The sequence below is a fragment of the Phyllostomus hastatus genome, unplaced genomic scaffold (genome assembly GCF_019186645.2).
Source record: "Phyllostomus hastatus isolate PE091 unplaced genomic scaffold, TTU_PhHast_1.1 phas_contig_5, whole genome shotgun sequence".
Taxonomy (NCBI): Eukaryota; Metazoa; Chordata; class Mammalia; order Chiroptera; family Phyllostomidae; genus Phyllostomus; species Phyllostomus hastatus.
Window position 1 is genome coordinate 2,316,724 of NW_025333897.1, and position 13,565 is coordinate 2,330,288.

General features: G+C 51.2%; 1 protein-coding gene across 1 annotated transcript; it reads right to left on the minus strand.

Annotated features, from left to right (window-relative positions):
• Positions 1–2,638: 2,638 nt before the first annotated feature.
• EIF3K (eukaryotic translation initiation factor 3 subunit K) lies at positions 2,639–13,036 on the minus strand. Its single transcript, XM_045846979.1, has 8 exons — positions 12,881–13,036; positions 11,935–12,033; positions 9,609–9,729; positions 8,084–8,158; positions 5,655–5,721; positions 5,460–5,537; positions 4,018–4,143; positions 2,639–2,704 (listed from the first exon to the last, which is right to left on the minus strand). The coding sequence occupies exons 1-8, from the start codon at positions 12,937–12,939 to the stop codon at positions 2,673–2,675; spliced, it is 657 nt and encodes a 218-aa protein (XP_045702935.1). The 5' UTR covers positions 12,940–13,036; the 3' UTR covers positions 2,639–2,672.
• Between the last annotated feature and the right edge of the window lie 529 nt (positions 13,037–13,565).

The following is a 13,565-nucleotide window of genomic DNA, read 5'->3' on the forward strand; positions in this document are numbered from 1 at the left end:
TGACAGGACTTACTGTTATGAATTTGATTGGGGGTGGTGGAGGGCAGGGAATCAAGGTTCCAGACAGCTGCAGGTTTTCTACTAGGGATTCAGACATGGCTCCTCCAGGTATGAAACTCCAAGGATCTTTCCCCAGCTCTCTCAAAAGCACTGGAAAGGATCCAGTGGCAAACAAAGCAAGAGGACAGGGTCTGGGCAGTAGCCCACTTTCCCAGTTGATGATGGCAGGACCTGTCAGAGACCCAGGAGTGTCGGTGGTTTACAAAACTGGGCTGGGTTGGGCTGGGGCAGGCAGCCTCTTCCTGCCCAACTTGGCAAACAAGCCTAGGGCTTTTGTGCTGGGCCTAGTCAGCAGGGAAAAGTCCTAGAGCTAAGGGCCATCCGCCCCACAGTCTGCTCCTGATGGACAGAGAAACCTCCCAAAGCAGATGGTCCATCCCAGGCAATGAGATTTAAATTAAGGGATCCTTTTGTCAGTCAGCTTTGAGGCCACTTCCTGGTAGCCACCCAGAGACGGTGCAGTAATAATAGCTCTCACCTACTGAGGGTCAAGGGGCAGCAGGGCAGAAGCTCAGAGATGGCAAGAAGAGACCTGAAGGGGCTCTGAGTGAAGGGCTATAGTCAATGGACTCACCATTCTGCACTTCTTGGGATTCTCAAGACTACAGTCAGAAATGATTAAGCACTGTGTCCCATTCAGTGCTACTTAAATGAAACAAGGAGGGATTTATGTCCTCCCAAGGGAACATGAGATACAGGGATGTCTAGAGGTGACAGTGGAAGCAACTGACAACAGCCCAGAGCCCAAGCAAGCAAGACAGGCTACAAGTTTATGCTCTCTTAGTTTGCCAAGGTGCTGAGTTTTTCGTGCGCATTAGCTCACAGCAACTACTGAAGTGGGTACCCTCCCCAGCTGCAAAACTGAGGCACAGGGTAAACAAGCCCAAAGGCCACTAGGCTGGGGTTTGAATCAGTCTTTCTCCAGAGCCAGTCCTCTGAGCTGCTCAAAGGATGACGATCTCCAAAAAACAAAACAGCCCTCCCTGGCTGGTGTGGATCAGCAGACTGAGTGCCAGCCTGTGAACAAAAGGGTCGCTGGTTCGATTCCTAGTCAGGGCACATGCCAGGGTTGTGCCCCAGTAGGGGGCACATGAGAGTCAACCACACATTGATATTTCTCTTCCTCTTTCTCCCTCCCTTCCTCTCTCTAAACAATCTTTTTAAAAAAGATATAACTCTATAAAAACAAACCAAAGTTAAAGGCAAGTTGGCAACGTAGTATAAGATGTGGCTTCCAAAGGAGATACAGGTTACTTCCTCTTCCTGGCAGTGGGATGTGGCCAGTTGTGCAGGTGGTATTCTACACAAGGACACCTGTCAAATAGGTGAGAGTTGTGCCCACCCCAAGCGAGTACCCACCCATTTGATTGGCATCCATCCCCCCCGCCCCCCCAAAGCAGGCTCTGGAGTCCTGAGCTGTAGAAGCACCCTTCCTTTGTGCCCGGGGTTTGGACACACCCTAGTTCCTGGCTCCTGCTCAGGTCCGGAACCCAGGGCAAAGGGTGTCCCGCCCTGCCTTCGCTCTGAGTCCTGTCAGTGCCTGGAGGATGGGTGTTGAGTGCAGGCAGATCAGGGAGGGTTGGCAGGGCTGGCAGCTCAGCCACTGCTCTCCATGGGCAGAGTCCACTGTCAGGGGGAGGGGGAAGCTCCCCCAGGCAGCAGCAGGTCCACACTAGGGGCTTAGCATCCACCATGGCATTTCATTTCCTTCTTTTTACCCCAAAGGCAGCCAGGGTCATCCCCACCTCTTCCTGCACACAAGCACATAGGGAACAATTATCCAAAGTTCTTGTGCCAGATGCCTGGAGTATCTTGTGTAAAATGGGCCAGATAACAGACCCACACTGGAGCGATGTGAGCTAGGCCTCCTGACCTTTGCATGCTGGGATCTGGGGAAAGGGGTGCATGGCCTGGCTGAAAATCCAAATTTCCTTGTAAAGTCTCTCCAAATAGAAGAGTGCTGCGGGCTAGTTTGCAACCTTCGGGAGAAACTCAAGTCTAAACTCAACAGTGACTCCTGTTCTCTACATGCCAGTAATGGGCTAGGACCTGGCCTGCGATCTTGACTGGCAAGAGCTCATGGAATCTTCATAATCCTGACAAGGTGCACCATTCTCCTTTTCTGAGGAAACAGGGCAGTCACTAGACCAAGGACCTCTGAAGGGTTGAGCAGCATCAAGAATCCTCCCCCCACATACCCCTCTGGACACTTCTGCCTGTATTTGTGAGGCCCAAGGGCAAAGGTGTGTCTGCCCTCACCTATGAGGGGGCCCATTGCTGCTCAGCTGGGTTTTCAGGGGAACAGAAAAGCCTAGGCTACAGCCAGCTGCAGGGCTGGGCTCCAGGCCCATTCACTCTCCTCCCTGCTGACTCACCGCTGCCCGCCCTCCAGGTGACCTGACAGATCAGGAAGGTGGGGGTAGAAGGTCAGTCGCTGGGGTGGGGCAAGCGAAGTAAGATAGGAGACAGAAGCCAGGCCACTGGGGGGCCCCAGTCTAGGGCCGACAGTGGCCTGCTCTCTGGCTCCCTCTGGTGGACGACAGGCAGAGTTAGGAAGCCAGTGAAGACACACCAAGGCTAAGGCAACAAATCTTTATCAACCGCCTTCAAAGTTACTGGGAGGAGGCCATGATGCTGGACACACCTGTCGAGAAGAGAAGGGGAAACGAGTCAACGTGGGAAGAATGGGAGGCAAAGCTCCAGTTACCAACGATGGCACCCACAATTCTTTAGAGCAATAGATCACAACCCCTTCTGGGGGCCTAGTCACCATCACAAGGGCAGTGTGGGGCAGTAGTTAAAAGCCTAGACTCTGGCCCTGACAGAGTAGCTCAGATGGATAGAGCATCATCCTCATACACCAAGGCTGTGTGTTCAATCCCTGGTCAGGGCACATACAAAAAGCAACCAATGAATGCATAAAAAAGTGGAACAACAAATCCATGTTCCTCTCTCCCTTCCTCTCTAAAATCGATCATTTAAAAACAAACAAAGCCCTGGACTCTAGAGCAAGAAGACCCAGGGTCAAATCTCAGCTCTCCCAGCTACCAGGTGTATCAGTTTACTCATCTGTAGGAAGCATCTATCCTACGGAAAAGTAGGATTCAATGGTATACCAGGATTAAATGACATGATTAGAAAAATGCCTGGTGGTGTTATTCATTACTTTAAAAATAGCATGTGCTATTTGCAAAACACTCCAAGTGCTGGACTTGCACCTCCTCACTGAAGAACCCCTTGCTCCAGTAAGCTCTCACACAGAACAGGCACGTCTCAGAGTGAGTCCACGGTCTCCCAGTGCCCACTCAGTCTGGTTCCTCACTGGCACCAAATGAGCTGGTCTGTACTGAGAAGCCATGCTGTACCAACACATATCTTTTCTAAATCAGTTTGAGAGAAAGAAAACATCAATTTTTGTTGTTTCACTTATTTATGCATTCATTGGTTGATTCTTGCATGTGCCCAGACCAGGGACTGAACCTGCAACCTTGGTGTATTGGTATGATGCTCTAACCAACTGAGCCGCCCAGCCAGGGCCTGTCTTCCCCACATTTTAGATGAGGAAACTGAGGCACAAAGTCACACAGCCACACAGGAAGGGACCAAGATCTCCACCCACTAACCTGACTCCAGAGCCTGCACTTTCTGGTATTCTGCTGCATTTTATCAGACGCCAGGGCTGAGACCCCAGAAGCCCCCACAACAAAGGAGAGACAATAAGTGTGTGAGGACACCCCACAAGGCCCCTCCAGGCCCTGGAAGTTCCAGGGAAGAACACCAGTACCCCTTGCCATCCCTTCCCAGGTGGCAGCTCCGTGCACAGGTCAGTGGAGTCCAATAGATGAAGATTTCCTAGCCCTGAGCCAGAAAGTATCTACCTGGGTCCCGGGGCCCAGCCCTAGTCTCTGTGGAAGGGCATGCCCTGCCCCACAGCCTGAGGCCTCAGGCCACACTCACTGTCAAAGTCAATCTTCTCCACAATGTTCTTGGGCTTAATGCTCTCTTCCTGGCTACAGATGAAGATCTGGCCCGACTCATCAGCACTCCAGCCGTACTTGCTCATCCACACCTTTAGCTGGCTATCTGCAGGTGACACAGGCAATACAGGGGCTCCGGTCATCCCAATCCCACAGTGCCAGGGGGCCTGGGAGCCAAAAGCTAGGGCACCCTCCTTGCCCAGCTGCTTCAGAAACCACCAGCATCTTCTATTTGGACAGCAGCAGCAGCAGCTCTCTGTGGCAGCTTGGAGCTTCTACATCTCATTTTCCAAATGGCCGCCAGGGGGAGTCTTTTATCTTTCCCATCCTTACCATCACGGATTTTGTGTTAGTATTTACTTATGTTTTCTCCCATAACCTACACGAAATGGCTTCAAAATCACGATGTCATCATTAACCACTAACGGTAAGTCTATGGCATAAAGTTAAAAAATTTCTTTGCAGTTCTTTTTTGCCCTTGGAAAGTATGCCACGAAGGATCTAATTCTTTTCTGTGTAACCATTATCAACTTGATACAGATTGATCTGCTTCTTTTTATATTCAATTCTAAGGGTTGTTTCATCCCCTTTTGATTTAATTTCACTTTTAAATATGCCAAACAGCTGTGTGATATGAAACAGTGTAGTATCTGACACAAAGTGTGCAATAAAGTTCACGTCTATTAAAAATAGTAACGACAATGACAAGCCCACAAAAAAACTACCTGAATCAAAAGGCAAAGCTGTCTGAGGTACTCAGAGAAATCTCACTCCCCACCCACCCCTCTCTCCTCCCTTGTCTCCCTCCCCCACCCCCATTTCCTTAGCTTTTATTTTCTTTCTTGTGTTTCTTTTTGCAAAAACGTGTAAATACACACACACTTTTTTTTTTAAAGGGACCTTTTAAAAACATAAATCTGATCACATCCCTCCCTGCTCAGAATGCTCTGTGGCTCCCCCAAGGTAAAGGTCACAAAGTCCGGTCTGTAGGCGGCTCTGCTGTATTGGGAGATCTCCCTCCCACCACCACCTCTAGGGCCCCAGCCTCCTTCCCCGCCCTTACTCTGCTCCAGGCACTGGGTGAACAGGACAGGGTGCTCCTGCCTGAGCATCTGTTATGCTACCTCCCTGAAAACAATATAAGCCATTCTCTTGTTCACTGCCATGTCCCCAGGGCCTAGAACAGTGTCTGGCACAGAGTACGCATTCAATAATTTATGCACAATACATGAACGAATATCATAAACCTCCCCCGAGGAAGGGAATGTATTATCCCAATTCCTTATTTTTTCTCTGGGCTGGACCTTCAATAACCACTGGTTAAGGAAGGGATGGGTCCTTCAGAGGAGCTGGCTCAGTCCCACTGCCCCTGCCTACCCTGAACCTCTGAGACTGGCACTAGGGACCCAGAGAGGGCCTTACCTGTCAGGTCCCCAAGCATCTCGGCCAGCAGCCAGCGATCGATGTGCTGATAGGTGATGCCCACCACATGGCAGATAACTGTGAAGGCAAGGGACAAAGATGGTAAAGGGCCGCTCCCCAGTCCCGGCAGGGCCCTGCTGCCATCCCCTACTCCCTTCCCTTGGTCAGGGAGCTCAGGCTCAAAGAGGGACTTACATTTCCGGACAGAATCTTCAAAACCAGTTATACCTTCCAAAAGGTCCATGTTTTCATCCAGGGCTTGCTGTGAGAGGAATGACGAAGTTAACATTAACAGTATCAAGAATGCTAACATTAATACATTAACAAAGAAGCTAACACTTGGGCGTTTGCCCCACATGCCAGTCATTCTTCTCTATGCAACCTTATAACATAGCAGGTACTGTTTTTACACCCATTTCAGGGAGGAAGAGACCAAGGCTCAGAACTGTAAAGTGATATGCCCAAAATTAGAGCTGGGATTTGAACCTGGCAGGCAGAACCTGGTCCCAGAGAGGTGGCAGATACGAATTAGCTAACTGCACTCAACCACCTCACTCCGAGAAAAGGCGTCCCAGGTCGTGCCATGGACCATGAAGCCCCACAGGATCCCTGCCCCTGTCTCCTCCCACTCGCCCCCTCACTCCAGCCACAGGGGCCTCCGCACTGCTCCTGAGGCATGCCAGGCACCTGCTACCTCAGGGCCTTTGCACTGGTTGTTCTCGTGTCTGGAACTGTCCTCTCCCAAACAGCTAGCACCCTCACCTCCTTCAGGTTTCTGCTCAAATGCCATCTTCTCTGCAAGGGCTCCCTCCAACGTTAGTGGGGGGAATGAGAAAGCCAAGGCACAACAAGTAGCAGCCAGTGAGGTGGGAGGCAAGCCAGAGAGCAGTTGTCCTGGAAGCCAAGTGAGGAAAGGATCTGAGGGAGCAGTGGGTGACTGCCTGTCCAGGGGCTGACAGGACGAGTAAGACGGGACCTGAGAACTGCCTACTGGATCTAGCAATGGGGAAGTCACTGCTGACTTCTACACAGCAGTTCCATGGAGTGTGTTTGGGTTGGGAAGCAGGGTCGGGGAGCTGGTCACACAAGTCTGGGGTGGATTCAAGTGAGCAGAGGGAGCAGCACAGACTGAGGGTAGGCAACCTGTCCCAGGGTCAGGATGACCAACATACCGACCTGACTGAGATGGAGGGGCTTTCCTGAGACATGAGACTCTGAGTTTTAAAACCTGGGCCAACTGGGCGGCTGGTCCCCTAGTCAAGAATGTGGCTGTAACGGGACGCAGAGAAAGGGGGTCGGAGGCAGAGCTGATGGGAATGTGGAAGTGAGGGAAAGCTGTCTTCTTTAGACTAGAACTCACTCTGCAGGCATGTCCTGTGTTGATAGAAATAAGGCCATGAAGGCCAATCCAGGAATGCCATGTTAGCTGTTACAGGACAGTGGGCAGAACTGCTGTCGTGATGCCCGAGTGGGTACAAGGGAAGGGGGGCAGTGCACTGGAGGAGGGCGGCCTGAGATAGGAGGGACAACGGACCCTCTGAAAATAGCAGGGTGCCCTGGCTGGTGTGGCTCAGTAGACTGAGTGCTGGCCTGCAAACCAAAGGGTCGCTGGTTCCATTCCCAGTCAGTGCACATGCCTGGGTTGCAGGCCAGGTCCCTAGAGAGGGGCATGTGAGAGACAACCACACATTGATGCTTCTCTACCTGTCTTTCTCCCTCCCTTCCCCTCTCTAAAAAAATAAAATAAAATCTTCAAAAACAAACAAACAAACAAACAAACAAACCCAGCAGAGTGCTTAGTCAGCTGCAATAGATGTCAGGGCCAGGCCAGGGATATGTGTGAGTTCTGCTTTTGGCTGCTTCTATTTTCCCACAAAACAGGCAGCCAGATCATAAGGTGAGGTGAGAAGGATAGGGTGGGGGGAAGGTATGAAGGGCTGTCCAGGAGAGCGGGGAGGGAAGCAAGAGTCTTCAGAGGGGTGGAGGTCAGAGGGGTGGAGGACTGTAGACCTGGGCTGTCCTGCGCTCCGGATGGCCATTTCTCCAGCTTTGCTCATCATTTCAGCTACAGAGGGGGGGGTGGTGGTGGTGTGTGTGCACACGCATGTGTAGGAGTGGGGAGGGATGCATGATTTACATTAAGGAGAAAGCAGAACAGAGGACTGGAGTACTGGGCAGCCCAAGAATGTGGGCCTGGAGATCTCACAGGGGAGAGCTGGCCAGCTAGGAGAAAGTGGTCAGAGGATGGAAACAGTTGCCATTCCCCACAGAGGAGAGGGCAATTATTGCTGAGGACACGCTTAGGGCAGTGGTTGCCACTTGTGAAGCTGCAGAAGTGGAGGATTAGGCTCCAGTTGGAGCAAGAAAGGGAGAGTGTTCAGGTGATGGTGCACTTTTGCTAGAAGAATATATGTGTGTTAGGCTGAGCCCTGTAGGCACAGGGGACCACCAGGCAGTTCTGACTCTGTGTGAGGATGATGATTCCATGAGATCATGCTTGCAGAGCCCTTAGCATGGGGCCCATCACCACAGAGGCAGCCAATCAATGGGCACGGTCACTATTTTGAGCAGTCTGCTCCATATGACCCAGCTACCCATCCTGCCCCTGCACCAAAGGACATTACCCAGAAGGACTGGAAGTGGCAGGTCTCCAGCAAGTCTCCGAGGTACAAAATCTGTCGGATGGGCCGTTCTTCTTGCTGGAGGAAATGTTAAGGGAAAATGGTTCCAGAGCCTAGGAAGGCTGCTGCTGAGCCCTAGACTAGCCCCAGCCGGTCCCTGCAGCATGAGCCGTTATGGCAAAAGGTGAGAGACACCCTAACGGTCCAATGATGGACACATTTACACCAATGATGGCCCATCCACAGGGACCGAACCAATTCCTACAGAACGTGAGAAGACACACTGATATGAAAAAAAAAAACAAAAACACGATGCAGAACACATACAGCAGCCTACTGTTCGGGTGGGGGACACATGTGTCTATGGACACACACGGCTAACCTTACGTATCTACAGAAAGGCCCCCAAGAACAGTGAACAACTATTGCCTCCTGGGAGGCGGATGGGGTGGCTATGGGACAGGGGAAGGGAGAAGCCTTTTTGTCCTCTGTGCACGTTTTCTGTACTTGTAACAGTATACTGTATGCCTAATTTTTTTTCAAACCACCAGAACAGAACCCTGGGGAAGGTAGACAATCTCTTGGACAGCAGGCACTCCCATGGACACTCCTGGCAGAACAGACTCCGTGAGTACACAGCCATTTTTCAGCTTAGCCACTAATGGGCAGGTGGGTGTGGTGGCCCTGGGATGGCGAGTGCTTGGAGCACAGGGCCCAGCACAGATGGGGGACACCACCAAGTTTCTCAAGTAATTAAAGGAAAGGTGGAGGCTCTCCTGGCCAAGTGTGAGACCACCTACAAGAAAGCAAGTTGCAGATCCACTCATTGCTTCTCCACTCAACATTTCTTCTTTGGAGGCCAGCACTGTGCTAGGCACTAAATGAAGTTTAGTCAAGAATCCAGCTCTTCATGGCTTCTGCCTGGTGCCTGGTGGTCTTTACTCAGCTAGAATCCTCATGAGAATCTTTCTGAAGCATAAATCTACCCCCATCACTCTACAATTTTAAAGCCTTCCATGGCTCCCAGGTGCCCTTTTGAATCTGACCAAATTCCACTTTGAAAACTATGGAATGGCATGGCTATGCTGAACTACTACAGCCTTTAAAAGGCAGCACTGAGCTCCTTTTCCTCCAGGCCTCCCTACATATTATTCCCTTTGCCAACAACACCCTTCCTTACTGCTTCACCTAATTCCTCATTTTTCAGATGGTGCCTCTTCCAGGAAGCTCTCCTAACATCCAGGCAGGGTTGGGTGCCTCCCCTGGTCCCTCTAACCCTGAGCCCTGACTTCTCCACATTGTCAGTGATGGGAGACCTATCTCCCCCACTGGACTGTGAGCTCTGGTGAGGGCAGGGGATGGGTCTGTTTCAACCAGCACAGGGCCCCAGCCCTACCCATTGCTGGGCCAAGCCCAGAGCAGGCATTCAAGTGCTTGTGACTCACAGACCAACCGCTTTCCTGTGAAATGGTCTCTCTTACCCTTGCTCCCTCCCACACACACCTGGGCCCGAGAGCCAGAAGGATACATGGGCCTGGTCGATCATGCACTTGCACAGAGTGAAGTCAGTGTGCGGCAGGTTGGTGAGGGCCTTCAGCAGGATCTGGGCAGTGACCGTGGTCTGAAAGAAGGCTGGGTTGAACTGGTACCTGAGAAGGAGAACAAGAGACATAGCGACAGATGGCATCTCCAGGTCCCAGAGCTTCACCAGGTGCAAGGCAGGCTACACACTGCTGAGGCCCAGAGCCTGGGAGCTGCACATGCCTGGGCTCCGATCCCGACCACAGCACTCTGTCTGTGAGACCTCCCTGACCCTGCTTTCCTTCTCTGTAGACAAGGACAGTTAATCCTCACAACCACCCAGTAAAACGGACACTGTTAAGTGATTCTCAAATGAATGAGTACATAGCAGCAGTCTGGAATAACGCTCAAGGGCTCTGGAGCCAGACTGGCTGTGTTTAAACTCTCTTGCTTAGTGACCGTGGATTACTTAGTTTAAATTCTCTGTGCATCACTCTGACTGGTGTGGGCTGAGCATCATCCCGCAAACTGAAACGTCACAGGTTCAATTCCCAGTCAGAACACCTGCCTGGGCTGAGTCTAGGACCCTACTTGGGGTGTGCAAGAGGCAACCAATCAATGTTTCTCTCCCTTTTTCCCTCCCTTCCGCTCTCTCTAAAAATAAATAAATAAAATATTTAAGAAAAATGTCTCTGTGCATCAACTTCATCCCTTGGGCAAAACAGCATTTAAGTGAGCTCAGAGCACAGCAACTGCCACACAGTGTATACTCACTGAGTAGTGACTGTAACCAGTAACATCTAAACACCACAAATACAGCCTCATTATATGCATTTCACAGATGCCAAAATTGAGGCTAGGCAATCTGTAAAAATCACACAGCTGGCAGTGTGCCAGTAAGGCCCTGAGGGGGAAGAGCCCAAATGTCTGTTAATGTGAGAACGGATCAGTATGACAGTCACACGGTGGAACACCGTGCAGCAATGACGACAGAAAACCACAGCTGCAGAGAAAACGGCTGGATCTCACCGACCCAGTGCTGAGTGGAAGTAGCCAGATGCAGAAGAGCTCATGCTGTAGGACTGCATTTGTGTCAAGTTCAAAGCAGGAAATCCTGAGCAAAGGTGATCAAGATGCACACGTGTGGTAAACTCACACACAAAGCCAGGCCATGAACACAAGAGTGGTTACCAGGGTGGGCAGTAGCGTTGGCTGGCACAAAACATAGGGGGCAAAGGTCCTGGGCAGCTAGCAACACTCAATTTTACAAATGGTGATCATATGGGTGCCTTTATAATTACTTGCTAAACTGTATACAATCCTCTGTATCCACGAGGGACCCCCTATGGATACCAAAATCCACAGACACATAAAATGGTCTGTGGATTTACACATAACCTATGCATATCCTCCCATACACTTTAAACCATCTCTTGATTACTTATAAAACTCACATAAAGTAAATGCTATGCAAATAGTAGTTATACCGTATCGTTTATGGAACGACAAGAAAAGTTTGTACGTGTTCAGTACAGACGTAACCATTGCAGGCCTAACTACATAGCACACAACAGCAATGTCACATTTTGAGGAGGAACATTTCAATACTGGGTTGAAAAATGTTTTCAATCTTTCTACTGAAGTGGAACCTGTGGATATTGAGCTGACAGTATTTACATACTGGCCTGTATGTGTGTTTTGCAATTAATTCTTAAAAAACCATCTGTCCTGCTGCTCTAATTTCCTTGGCTTCCTAGCCATCACACCAAAAGATACTGCATCCATCCTGACTGGTGTGGCTCAGTGCATTGAGTGCGGGCTGTGAACCAAAGGGTTGCCAGTTCAGTTACCAGTCAGGGCACATAACCTTGGTTGCGGGCCAGGTCCCCAGTATGGGGCATGTGAGAGGCAACCACACACTGACATTTCTTTCCCTCTCTTTCTCCTTCTCTTCCCCTGTCTCTAAAAATGAATAAAATCTTTTTCTGTAAATTATTTTTAAAGATTTTTATTTATTTATTTTTAGAGAGGGAAGGAAGGGAGATAGAGAGAGAGAAAAACATCAATGTGCGGTTGCTGGGGGTTATGGCCTGCAACCCAGGCATGTACCCTGGCTGGGAATTGAACCTGCGACACTTTGGTTTGCAGCCCACGCTCAATCCACTGAGCTATGCCAGCCAGGGGTAAAATGAATAAAATCTTAAAAAAGAGAGAGAGAGAGAGAGAGAGATACTGCACCCTTTAGGCTACCCCCAACTCCTGCCCCACCCAGTGCTGGGAGTGGTACCCTGCTGGCTGCAGGCATGGGGCTGGGGTTGGAGGCAGACACTCACAGCTTCAGGACAGCCAGGTTGGCTTCCAGATCATAGGCATTCTCCTTGGCCTGTGTCTCCACATAGCGCTCCAGTGTGGCCAGATTCTCAGGATTGTACCTAGAGAAGAATAGAGATGGATGAGCAGAGAGGAGACAGGAGCTGAGGCCAGTCCCTTTATTTGGGCATGTGTGGGTGGGCACAGTAACCTTCTCCTCCCTCCTCTCCTTCCCTTTAACTTTGGCACTGGTCACTTGCTCTACCCAAGTCTTGAATCAGCTCTGTAAACTCTAATAATAAAACTTATCCGTATCCCAGACCTGAGCCTAAGCTCTAAACCCCATCAGAGCCCTGGGTCTAATAATGCCTAGGATGCCTCTCCAGCCTCTCAGTCATTGCAGCCTGTATGCCTGGGCTCCTGGACATCTTTGACACCCACCTGGTCTAGCCCCATCCTCTCCTCCCTAGCTTCCCCCATTCCGCCTCTGACCAATCTCCTTGTGCTTCCCCCACCACAGCTCTGACTGCTCCCAGCTACCACTCTTACTGTTGGTGTTGTTTGGATTCTGAACTGGGAACTCCATGCAAGTACAGCCTGAAAGCTGTTTTGGTCACCTCTGGTCCCCAACACTGCCCGGCACTGACAGTAGATTTTAGTGAACATGTTTTGAATGAATGATATGAGGGAGGAAAGAAGGGAGAGATGAAGAGGCTCTCAGACACACAGTGGGAGGCTGAGGGAAGGAGGTGGAGGGACAGGACTTCAGGCAATTAGAGAAGAGTGGTAGGCACGGCTATCTCCTGCCGCCAGGCGCTAGCAATGGTGTTTTCCTTAAACATCTCCTCCAGATGACTGGCAAGTCCCACCCCAGGGCAAGCCCAGGATTGTGACCACCACTCCAGATCTCCAGAAATCCTCTCCTCCACCCTCCTGGGCCAGAAGCGCTCCCTCCGACTGGGCTCCGACCTGTCGATACCCTTGAGCAACTTGCCCACGTTAGCTCTCATCTGCTCAAACATCGCCATGACTGCTGTCGCTTCCCACACGGGTGATAGGGCCCAAGGTGCGGCCGGTGCGGTGTCCTAGAGGACCGGAAAAGGAAGGGATGGCGGAAACGGAAATACGTCGCTGTCGTCGCTCCAGCCCGGGAGGCACTAAAAACGGAGGCTCTTGCAGCGGCTGCCATACTTTCCGGCTGCCCCGTGACTTCTTCCCAGAGGGCGCAGTTGGCGCGTGCGCGCACGCTCCGCCCGAACTGGACCGACTGCATGAGAAAAAAACTTAGTCTCGCCGAATGCGCTGACGCTGTCTCCGTGCGAGGAGGTGGGGCCAAGCTGTCCCCGGGTGTCGCGCTGTAGTGCCCAGGGCGTGCGCGCGAACTCGAAGGGAAGGAGGCGAACTTCTGACGGCGGGTGCTCATTTCTCGTTGCTCGCGGCATTGACCTCACAAAACTACTGGAATCCGTGTAGTAGTCGTCTCTTTGGGCTATGGCCCAAGCACCGAGGGCTTCTTTGCCCCAGGCCTGATCTCGTGAGGCAGGATCCTGAGCTCCGCAATTTCAAGTACTGAAACTGGTACCCACACTCCACCCTAACTCCTGGCGTAGGAGCCTGCAAAACTGTTGTGATAATCTGCCCGGCAGGGGTGAGG

What these genes read in the sequence shown, in the direction of transcription:
- EIF3K (XM_045846979.1), bottom strand. Translation starts at nt 12,939, where the DNA reads ATGGCGATGTTTGAGCAGATGAGAGCTAACGTGGGCAAGTTGCTCAAG. An exon ending in TGAAGATTCTGTCCGGAAAT is followed by an intron (nt 5,538 to 5,654) that starts GTAAGTCCCTCT and finishes TTGCCTTCACAG; the next exon opens with TTATCTGCCATGTGGTGGGC. An exon ending in GATGCTTGGGGACCTGACAG is followed by an intron (nt 4,144 to 5,459) that starts GTAAGGCCCTCT and finishes TGTCACCTGCAG; the next exon opens with ATAGCCAGCTAAAGGTGTGG.